The sequence below is a fragment of the Parasteatoda tepidariorum genome, chromosome 4, assembly GCF_043381705.1.
Source record: "Parasteatoda tepidariorum isolate YZ-2023 chromosome 4, CAS_Ptep_4.0, whole genome shotgun sequence".
Taxonomy (NCBI): Eukaryota; Metazoa; Arthropoda; class Arachnida; order Araneae; family Theridiidae; genus Parasteatoda; species Parasteatoda tepidariorum.
The window spans coordinates 100,323,136-100,335,533 of record NC_092207.1 but is presented as its reverse complement, the minus strand read 5'-3'; the positions used below and the strand labels follow the sequence as shown (position 1 = coordinate 100,335,533).

Genomic DNA, 12,398 nt, shown 5'->3' with positions numbered 1-12,398 from the left:
TGGATAATTGTAGAGGACAATCTTATGAAACGCTGCCAATATGGCAGGTCACTACATTGGTGTTCAAGCACTACTAAAACAAAAAAATAAATCCGCGGATTATGTGCCAAGTGCTGCGCATTCCCTTATCCTAATTGGTGAAGAATCTGTTAAGGTTGCGACCGAAATTGCGAACTTTTTTGGAGTAGTGCAAAAAAAATACGTTTTCCTTTCTACTTCGACCCATAGGTGGGAACTGTTAAATCGTGAAACAAAACTCAAATTTACGATAAAAAGTTTAAGCCAGACCAGATGATCTTGTCACTGTGATACTGCCAAAGCTTTGAAAAATAATTATGATAACATTATGAATGAAAAATAATTATGATAACATTATGAAAATTTTCGAAAGTTTCGGCGAAAATGAGAATGAGAAAGTTGATTTCCGGAAAGAGGCACGAAATTTATTCAATAAAATGGCAAAACTCGATACTACAATTTTGATTATTTTTTGGAGGAAATTTTGGGGAGATTTAATTTAGTTAATAAAAAAATACAGAACCCTGGATTAGATATTTGTGAAGGCAACAAGTTAATTGTGTCATTAAAAGACTTCGTGAACAACATAAGGCACCAATCAGATAAGAAACTAAAGGAATGCGAAGAGAAAGCTAAAAAATTAAGTACTAATGTGGGAATAGACTACAATGACATAAACAAGAGACGCATTACTCCAAAATTTTCAGATAAATCTACAGATAAATTCTCAGCATATGGGGCAGAAAAAATTAAAAGAGGCACGCTAAACGTTGCGTTGGATAAGCTGATTATGGATTTAAATAAAAGGAGCCAAGTCCATGAGATGTATAGGAAGAAATTCAAATTTTTAATGGATTTGCAAGACAAAAATATCGAAAACATAGATCTGGAAAGTGTACGTAATATTGTTGATTATTATCCAGATGACGTAGACGAGCATTTAGTGAAGGAGTGATGAACTTACAATGTGATGAGCAAATAAAGGAATTTGCAGCACAAAATTGCAGAAAGGTTGCTTTATAATTTATATAACATAACTACACATAACCTGTCTATTTCTTTTGCAATAATGTTGCACAGTTGCTGTTTGTATACACAAATACAAATAAATAAATAAAATTATTTTATCGTCCTAATTTTTTCAATATACTTATCTATATCACTATAGAAAACCGTTTTTTTGACAAAATGGCTATTAGGGCCTCTAAGTAGTTTCAGCCCAGGGCCCCTTAAATTCACGATCCGCCCATGATTGTTGCAATATCTGTTCATTGTCATATATCTAAACAAATGTTGTTGTAACCCGAAGGTGACGTCTTTGAAAGCTAAGACCGCAAATTATATCATGTTTACGAGACATGGGATTTCAGCGAAACTGAACGAAAATTATTGCCAAACCATGAGGTTTCTGATTTCTCTTCTTAAACATGACTATTTCCTATTAATTCCAGAAGTGAGCGGCCTATTCTTCTTTTGTATCCTTATTGTTTCATCATCGTCTTTAATAGATTTCGTCAAAACGAAACATTTAAATCGATTTTGTTGGGAACATTTTCATTCTTTATATGACTCCTTCCTATTATTTCTAAAAATAAAAAAAAATAGCGGCCTCTTCTTCTATTGTGAATTGATTGTTTTATTTTTGTCTATAATAGATCACGCCAAGACGAAACTTTTAAAACAATGTCGTTGAAGAACATTTTCTTTTTTTACATGAAAACAATGTAATTGATTGTTTCATCTTTCTCTATAATAGATTATGTCAACACAAATCATCCCTTTTTTTCCATCCATTATATATATTTTTACATGACTGCTTCCTATTATTTATAATAGAGAGCGGCATCATCTGTGTTATAAATTATATAGGGTATTCCAAATTTCGATTTACAAATTCAGAAGTGTGATTAAAAGGATCAAACCACGTTGAGAGATTGAAAATTGCAAAAAAAAAAAAGTCATAGAGGCTCTAAATCCAGAAGAGACGAAAGATGGAGGATCGTCGCTTCAACAAACATCAAAAGCACTTCAATGGCATCTTCGAACGAGGTCCGGATAAATTTTTTCCTCGGTGACATAAACGAGTGCTTTTTTAAACAAATCTTATGGTAATTAAATAAACAAATCTTTTTGTAGTTAGCAAGTTTGTATTATGTTTCGTAGTTGACTTCTAGCATGATGACAAAACCTTCGTGGATTTTTTGTGATTTTCATCCTTTCATCGTCGCTTACGAACTATGATAAGTTTTTAGCCTTTAATCACTCCTTTAAATTTGACGGTTGAATTTTGGAACACACTGCTTAACCTAAAATCCTATTCTATCATTATGTATCCTAAATAGAAGGAAGTAATGTCCGCACTAGTTAGAATAAATATCGATATTCTTCTTTTATGAAAAATATTCCCTACTCATCAAGTAAGAAGAACATTATCCTATTATATTTCAAAAATTGAGTTTTTATCAAGAAAACATAATTATAAATAATATCATTCTGATGCTTTACCTCTTACAAATAACAACTGGTAGACGCATCAAAATTAAAAATTTAGAAGAATATATTACAAATGATATATGTGTTTGTCTATAAGTAAATAAAAATTAACTACTTGTCTCCGATTACTGGAAATGACTATTTACTTACTCTCTTACTTTTTCTTTGTCTGAACACTACGAGTTGAATTCGCAGAAGCTTACAAGTAAGCAGAACCCACCGGCACTCAGCTTCCTACATGGGCAACGAAAGCTGTGATGGGTCAAGAAAATGACTTTATCGCATTAGGAGGAACTGATGTTTCAGCTCAGATTCCTCCCTACATTCGCGAATTCATCCTTTTTTTCTCTCTTTTTTTTTCTGGGTGAAGTAGGTTAAACAATGTGTGCCTGCATTTTCCCCGAAACAGGTACTGGAGACAAAATTGTTTTCTATTTTAGAATTCGGAAATATTTTATTTTTCATTTTTTTCCGCATGCAGATGTCTACAAATGTTTCACTTAGGATAAATTAGGAAAAAAACTATTGTAATAGATGCCAGGCAATGGTTCTTAATAATGGTGATACCAATCAATTATAAAACAGATAGGGTCTTCAAAAAATACATCAGTGTAGAGAATACTAGGTAAAGTGTAAATTGGGAAATGACCTTCAACGACGATTTATAAAGGGAATACCGAGCAAGTGTAAACCGAGCAATTGCTCTATGCCTTAACGAAACAATATATAGAGATTACCAAAATAATTAAACTGCGCAGTTGCCCACTCATTCCTGCTAAGTTACCTCAACATCAAGAAGCATTTCCCTCCCTGATGTTTTTTTATGTGGCAATTGTAAAAATAATACATGCAATACGTCCGAGAATTAGCAAAAAACATGCCTTTTGATAAGCGTGATAATTAATAAACATTAATCACACTGCTGGCCCGCAATTACCTGTTAATTAAAAATATGGGAGCTATTCACTTTTTTTGGATCTAGGATAAACTAGAAAAACGTCATTGTAGGGAATACTGAGAAAAGACCTTTAACCTAAAAATACATCATAGTAGGAAATATCGGGTAAATTGACCAATGGTTATTAACACCTTAAAAACATTGGAGTAAGGATTATCGGACAATAACCTTTAACATCAAAAATCATCCTTCTCTGGTGTTTTGGTATGTGATAAGTTTGCATATTCTAAAAAAGCAACAATACATCCAACGTCTTTATTTATGATTAATGTTGCCAACTTAAAGAAATAACTTCAAATATGGTGCCATGGAAGGTAATCGGAACGTTTTGTTGGCTTTTTCAGTAGCAGTGTATTCGTTCAACTACTTGCTTGTAGACATTCAAATTTAAACTACCTTTTTAATTAAAATACGTTAAAAATGACTATTAAAGATTGCCAAGTTTTATTTGTCTAACGTTTAGAACAAGTAATACTTTACCACAATCCGTGTAATGTCCAAGATGTCACATTCTCAGGAACAGGCGAACACTGTAAAAAATTAGTTTCATGTGAACGTACAATAAGCTGAAAGAAAGCTTATTTAATTTAAAACGCGGTTCTGAAATAGGTTTTTCCTTCAATTAACAAGTTGAAACCGAAAAAAAAAGAACGTCTATTTAAAACAAATTACATAATCAACTTAGATCATTTACCAGCTTTTCAAGACAAGCTTTCCCACCTCAACAATTGCACACATTGTAGATCAGAGATGTAGATTTGATTTAATTCTTCTTTTCTTGATCGTCGATAAACAATCTATTCGATTAGTGGTTTTAGAATCAACGCTTTCATCTGGATATTCTTGAGATTCAAGATAAAACTCAGAAGACAAGGGAATTTTTTTAATGTAATTAAATTGCATTTGCTATGCATAGGAAAAAGAACAACGAATACCAATTAATGCAGAAGATATTTTAAGTTACAAAATCAGACACAAAACCGTAAAATGGTGCTGGATCAAAACACAGACTCTGAGGTTCGATATTAATTTATTAGCGTCAGACTTAATTTATAGAACCGTTAGAGTAACTTACTTAGGGTTCTTTACATCATTATCGTTTACTTAATTAATTATTATAAGAAAAAAGCTATACATTGAATCGAATTTTAAGCGTTATTTAATTGTGTATTTTTGAATTGTATTGTACGTCTGCAGTAGGACTGAGTGGCAGATATATTTGACCGAAATTTTATGGATATAAAACAAAAACTATTTTAGTTTTTATTTATTTTTTTTTAGTTTTTTTTTAGTTTTTTTTTAGTTTTTTTTAAATAATAAAAAAATAGACGGAGAGATCACACCTCCTGTATAATTCAAACATCCCAAGTTAAAATTTTCGCCGTTATAGGTTTTTTACCATCGATTCAAAATTGTTTAAAAAGAATTTTAATGAATACCATACTTATCATTTGCTTAAAGTAGCCTTCTATTTATTTCCTTTAAACGATGATAAAATGTTGAAATTTGCTTATGATTGTATAGTTTTATGGTAAGTACTCTAATCATTGCTTACCAAATCTCTCTAAGATCCACCGAAACGTGGTTGTTAGCTAAACAAATGAAAACTTCTCAAATTTTGCAACCACTTCAATTTAAATAATTTTCGCTCCATACATACAAGATTTCTATGTGAAATATTTTTGATTTCTTTAGTCATCCATATTTTTTGCAGATGTTTTTTTTTGGTGGCAAGAAACATATTTTATTGCATTATTTAGGGGATTATTATTGTTTTGCCTATTTTATTATTTCGGCAATTTTATTATTTTTGGTGAACCTTTGGTAGTCCTGACTTACGGAAGCTCCTGAGCAGGAACCTGGTATCCATTCTTGCCTAAATGCATAATATGTGAATGCATCATATTCTACCAGAAGCTGTAACCTGTAAAATAAAATACAATAAAAATGAATCATTCTAGAGTAACGCCGAGACAATTGAAAATCTCTCTGAAATTTCAATGTATACGAACAATGAATGAAGGAATGGATATTGGTTGTAAAAGTCATTCATTCTAGCAATTTTGATTTAAATGAGCTGCAAAGTTTATGCGTTGATAACAGAAAATAAACAGTAAAGATTATGGTATGGCTATGCTTCTTCAGAGCAAATTTTTGAAATCCTTAAATCTCTAACATTCATTGAAACTGATTGCGTCACAATCTTTGCGTTTTAATTTACTGCAGTTTTTTAATGTTGGTCTGTCAAACTCTATTAAAAAATGCACTTAGAATCTTCTTCCATTCCGAAAACACTTAGACTGTCACTTAATACCTTCATCTAATCTTCATAAATGAAATGAATATTGTTTAGTTTAATAATACCAAAAATAAAATTTTCAGAAATCTCAATTCTTTTTCATAACAGAACCTTTATCTACACTCATGTCCATAAATTAAGGATAATGAAGTTCAGGCACAGAAAGAGACAGAAGCCAAACAAATTTGACTTATTTATAAAGTCTATGTATTAAACAAAGGGTAAAGAGCAGAAAAGATGCTATATGTTTGACATAATTAATAAAAATTGCGATTTTTACTCCCTGGAGCAAATTTTAAAAAAGAACCTATTTACAAAAAGCAGTATAACATGGTTAGTATGACGGTTAATATGGAGTATGCCTCCCGGACGATGCAATACAGGCCGTACAACGCCTAGGCATGCTGAGTATCAAATTATCAATCTGATCTTGGGGAATATTACACCACTCATCAAGCAATGCCCTCCGAAAGTCCGGTAGACAAGTGGGAGGGGGTTGACGGGCTGAAATTCGTCGGCCAAGCATATCCCACACATGCTCTATTGGATTTAAGTCCGGTGAATATGCTGGCCAATCCATACAGGTGATATCCTCCGATTGAAGGCATTCGTCTACAATGTTTTCACGGTGAGGACGGGCGTTGTTGTCCATAAACAGAAATGAAGCACCCATGGCACCCCGAAACAAACATACATGTTGCTCCAGAATGACATCCCTATAGATGTGGCCTGTCATCGTTACACTCTGAACAGGTCAAATCTGGAACCAAGAATAATTCCTTCCCAAACGAGCCATCCTGCACCACCGTAACGGTGTCGTCCAATGGTGTTGTCTTGGTGGTAACGGGTACCTGGCGCTCTCCATATGAAAGTCCGGCGAGAATCAGACTGCAAACTAAACCTGGACTCGTCGGAAAACATCACACAAGAACACTGTTGCGGTGTCCACAATGCATGCTCTCTACTCCAGGCTAATCGCAGGCGACAGTGAGTTGCGGTAAGTGGAACACATCTGACAGGCCTACGAGCATATAGACCAATGTGCCCTTAGCGTCAGTACACGGTCTGCCTTGAAACTGTCGTACTGGTAGCTGAAGAGATCTGACGTGACAGGTCTGATGCTGTGCTCCGTCTGTTTCTTTTGGCAGTAACTGCCAAATACCGGTCTTCATTTGGCGTTTTAACTCGGGGGGCGACCTGTGCTGTAGCGTCTACTCCCATTACCATCATCTTGGAATCGTTGCCAAAGCCTGGAGATGACACTCTGGGGGATTCCAAGTTCCTCGGATACTTCCAGCTGGGTACGTCCACATTCCAGTCGTCCAATGATTCTGCCACGTAAAAAATCATCCTAATGCTTCCTTTGTGCCATAACTATGCGGTTATTGCACTAAAAGGCTTTTAAAGAACTTGTGAACAATTTTACTTCTTTGCCACCATTCCTTATATACCCCTCTCTTACACTCTCGTCATTGTGACGTACTATCAGCGTCATTTAGTGGTTTCCTGTAATTTGTATATTCTTCTTCAGGATGTGTGTGATAATTCTACAGGTGAAATTTTAATTTTAGAGTTTGATTTCCGTGTGATTCTTAATTATCCTTAATTTATGGACATGAGTGTATTTAACTCTTTAATCAAGTAAATGAATGGTCAGTGAATTATTTCTATAAACTACGTGAGAGACAAAAAAAATCAAGCGATGTGGAATTAATAGACGTTACATGCGTTTAGCGTTGCATAATTCACCTAAGGAAATCATTCAACGTTTTGATTTTACAGGAAACAAAACTCTTTAGAGAATAATTAGATGCAAGATTTATTAATCTATAGGTATCAGGATTTAGGATGAGAGAAAAGTATATCTTGTTAAAATGTTCCTTCAGATGACTTGACAGGACATGAAAAATTACATTTCAGGATCTGTATCACAAGTGAAATCACGTTTTATATACGCTTGAAATTACATTTTATAAACAGCATAAAATCAACTTTTAAATATTTTAATATTTTGTACCACACTTGGACATACTTGCCCTTTTTTTATTCAATACAGTTTAACTATTGTCTAATCTTTTCAACGTAATCACTTTTACTGATCAACTTTATTTGAATCAAAATAAGTTGAAATAAAATGTTGATTAAGTACACCATTTAAAATGTTAATTAAAATTCCGATTGAATGTGATTCCAATTGATTGGCATTTCTTATTGAATTAATATTCCGAATGATCTTACTAATGGCTTAGGCTAGTTATTATTTTGACTAAAATTGATATAAAAAAAATTAATTTTTATGTCTAAAAATTTAATGTCACTCTTGATGAGTGTGATTCCGATTGAATTAATATTCCGATACCAAGTGAATTAATATTCCGAATGATCTTACTTACGGCTTGTGTTAGTTATAACTTTAATTAAAAATGTTCTAAAAATAAAAAAGATTTTTTTATATGCTTCAAAATTTAATATTGCTTTTGATGTTTCAATCATAGAAATTGATAAAAAATAAATAATGCAATGTAGAAGGTGTTCTGCAATCACCATCCTTAGCATATATTTTTAAAATCATTATGAAAGTAAAGTCAGACATGAGGATCGAAAGAAATCAAATGAGGAATTGAGAGGTTAAAATTATTTAAAATTATTTTACATGCTTAAAAATGTTGCTAGTGACAGGCGAATACAAAATAATCTTACTAGGCAAATAAACTTGTTTTTGATTATTTTTAATTTTTCTTTGTTTTTCCGAAATCCAACGATAGGCTAGAGTTTGAAAATAATATTTATTCAAACTTAATTATAAATTTGCAACTCAACAAATCAATTGAATAATAAAAAAGAATTGAAATGCCAGCAACGGTGTGAAGGAAATAATTCTATTTTGCAAAAAAGAAAAAGTAATTGATCATTCTAACAAAGTTTCATTCACTTGAATCATCGATACTCATTTCAAGGAAATTTTTAATGTATATCATTGTAATCATTATACAGTGTTGTTAAAAGAATTTTTAACAAGGTCAATACAAGTGTAAGTATTTTATTTTTACCGGCATTGTAACACGAATTAAAAAAAATAACGTTTCATTATCGCATAATTTATAGTCTAACACCGTAATTGAAAAATTAATGCTTCAAAAATTAACTAAAGTACTTATTCTATAACCAAATTATTCTGAAACTCTATTAAAATGTTTATTTATTCTAAAACTAAAATAAGCAATTGACCTAGGAAAACGAACTTTTTTATTTTTGAAGGAAACCTGATTTTTGTGTGCCATACAAACCAAATGCATTTGCAATGTATGCATTTAGTTTCCAGAAAAAAAATATTGAAATTTTTCGGAAATATTAGATAAAATTCCTTTTATTGCATACAGTTAAAGCTGCTCTTAGGTTGAAATATTTTTCAATTTAATTTGGTTTTGATCACACATATGGTTTAACAATAAATAGTTCATGAAATATTTTTAAAAACTAGAAAGCTTAGCTCCCTGTTCACTACCGCTCACTAACCCCAATGATTACTTCGCAATAATTGTTGTTTTTTAATATAAAATAGTTTTTTCTACGGAAGTCGAAATTACTTACAGGAAACGAAATTACAGTTACATGCAATAATAAGAATTCAGTTTACTTACGCTTGTGCCCCCCCCCCCAATTCACAAGTTCAATCATTTTATTGATTATTCGATTAAGATCTGTTAGTGAGCATAAATAATTTTTCTTGACAATCAGTTATAAATATAACATTAAAAAGAAAAAAGATTTATATAAAAAGATATATTGCTATTACATATTTGGTATCAGCACAATCGTCTTTTAATAATTCCGTTTACCAAACTGGCCGATATATAAAACGCAATTTGTGTATGGAGCTGATCGAATCATTTAACGAACCTCTTTAACTGCAATTATTATGCATTTTTCAATAGTTTTACCTTGTATTAAACAAAACACGTTTTTAGTAGTGCAACCCATTAAAGTACGGATATTCCAAAAATATCATTATACTACGCTGTACCTATCGAAGTAACTTTAACACCCATTAAAACTGTACAAAATATCATATTACCAGTATTACCAAAAGCATCATTGACGTCAATAACAATTTTTTCCATGACTCCTAAACGAATGAATAGTATTTCCTTATTAATTTTACTTTACAGTATAAAATAAGCATGCGTCAATAACGGCGATTTTAATACTTTTCTCCCAAATTTCTCCTCTCATTTTGCCTTTTTCGAGCATTGCCATGATCATATTATGTTCTCAAAATGAATGAAACATGGCGAAATGAACGGTTTGGCGATTTTTAAAGCTTCTCTTAAACGAATAAGTACGACTTCTTCGTTCATTTAGCTTTTTAGTTCTCAGCTAATTTTTTTTGCATAAATTAATAACTATTGGCGTAATCATCGCAGTCAATACATGTAAAGCGTTTTTTTCCCACTTTGCTTAATAACTTAGCCCCATTTCTTCATTATTTTTACTTTTTAGAACAAAGTTTTTTATTTTTATTTCAATCAGTGCAAATTGAGGCGTGCTGATTCAGAGGATAGAGCGTTCGCCTTCCAGTAGGTGAACTGGGTTCAAATTTCAGCGATCGCTGGCCGATACAAATTCCGCATCCGTTTCACACCAACCACAGTGCTAACGTGAAATATCCTCAGTGGTAGACAGATCATGGGTAAGAGTACCCTTGCCGTCAGACTAACCGTAGGAGGTTTTCCTCTGCATATAACGCAAAAGCGAGTTAGTTCCATCAATAAGTCATCCACAAAGGCAAATTTCTCCCAATATTTGATCCAGGAGTTCCATTGTCTTCTGGATTGGGTTCAAAATAACAAGGCTACGGAGTTGAACATGAGTAGTCGTAGACCCAAAAATTGGGTCAGCTGTTCAACGACGTATATAAAATATAAAAAATAAAAAGGACTGTTGGGAGCCAAGATAGCTCAGGGGATAGAACGTTTGCCTTCCAATATGGTGAACCGGGTTCGAATCCCAGAGATGGCTGGGTGATACGAATTCCGCATCTTTTTTGCACCGACCACAGAGATAAAGCTAAATATCCTCAGTGGTAGGCGGATCATAGGTTAGAGTCCCCTTGCAGGCAGGCTAACCGTGGGAGGTTCTCGTGGTTTTCCTTTCCCTGTAACACAAATGCAAATTAGTTCCATCAATAAGTCCTGCACAGAGGTAAATTTCTCCCAATACTTGGTCCAGGAGTTCCTTTATCTTCCGGATTGGGTTTTAAATGACAAGGCAACGGAATTGAACATTAGTAGTCGTAAACCTAAAATTGGATCGGATGTTGAACGACGATTATAAAACAAAATTAGTGCATATTATTAAAATTATTAAGCATCATTGGCATTAATAATAGAATGATGATTTTTTTTACGATTCTCCTAAGAGTATCAGCACTATTTTTCCATTATTTTTTATTTTCAGCAGGTAATTAATTTTTTTAAATTATAAATACCATTGATTTTAAATTATTTAGTGTTATAGAAGCACTATTTAAGCGCATAAACATAAACAAAATAAACACGTTGTTTAAGACAGCTTTTGAAATACTATAATTTGCTGATGAAATCCACATATGCTGCCACGTTTACGTTGATTATTGTATTTCATTGAACATACGGAATTAAAAATAATTAAATATGATTAATAATAATTAAACGAGCATTAAACTTTTTTTTTGATAAATGAGAGCTATAAGCTAGAAACCACTACTGACGTTGTCTTGAATATATTTTAAAAAAATAATAAATAAAAAAGTAAATAAAAAATAAATAAGAAAAAAAACAGAAACGTCTGCAGTTTAAATTTTATAAGTGGTTAATAGGCATGGAAAAAATTGAAACCAATGAAAAAATTCCATTTTTGAAACGTTGCTTGTTGAACCAGTTTTCGAAACGTTGATCTAGTTTAAATCTTTGTTGTTGTTGAGACTTTTAGTATTAGAAATTAAAATCGCCCCTTTTACTCACTATATTAAGGACAGGAGACTGTCCTGCTGGAGTTATAAAAGAGGCTAACAGACAAACTCTTCATTTTATTCTTATAGGTGAAGATATAAAATACAGATTTTTTTATTTATTTATTTCATTTTATTTTTTTCTTGATACGGTCAATGCAGAGTTTTTGCCGGTACTTCCAACTCATGATGCTGTGTGTTAAAAAAATCAATAAGCTTAAATGAGCAGTAAAAGTAAAATCCGGTATATCTTGTTTGTATCAATATTCTCAAAAAACTTTTATAATAAAAAGGAAACAACATATAATGAAAACAGAAAACTATACACACACACTTGCATCTTGTTAAAGCCATTCCCTTAATATATTATTTTATTTTTTGTAAAAAGAATTCTTAAATAAATACCAATAAAGATAAATAATAAAATTAAACTATAAATAAATATTATAATACATTTAAACTTTTAAAGTTGTTCATACCATATTATCGGCAATATCGTCAAAAATTTGAAGATCATTGCTGTGAACAATTTTTTAAATCAATAAAAATTACTTAAAGGAAGCTTTTAAAATTTGCCGAAGCTTTATTTTAGAACTCTTAACCTCATTTGCTTTTTTTTTAGACAATAGCGTAAAGGTTGT

At 32.0% G+C, this 12,398-nt stretch overlaps 1 protein-coding gene across 1 annotated transcript in view; it reads right to left on the bottom strand.

The window, feature by feature from the left end:
• The window catches only part of LOC107450014 (ribonuclease Oy), a 26,283-nt gene extending 13,892 nt beyond the window's left edge, over nucleotides 1-12,391 (bottom strand). The window contains exons 1-3 of the mRNA XM_016065722.3: nucleotides 12,237-12,391; nucleotides 5,309-5,393; nucleotides 3,950-3,999 (exon numbers count right to left, since the gene is read on the bottom strand). Coding sequence (XP_015921208.2) covers nucleotides 3,950-3,999; nucleotides 5,309-5,393; nucleotides 12,237-12,274 — 173 coding nt within the window. The 5' untranslated portion in view covers nucleotides 12,275-12,391. The remainder of the gene's footprint in view (nucleotides 1-3,949; nucleotides 4,000-5,308; nucleotides 5,394-12,236) is intronic.
• Between the last annotated feature and the right edge of the window lie 7 nt (nucleotides 12,392-12,398).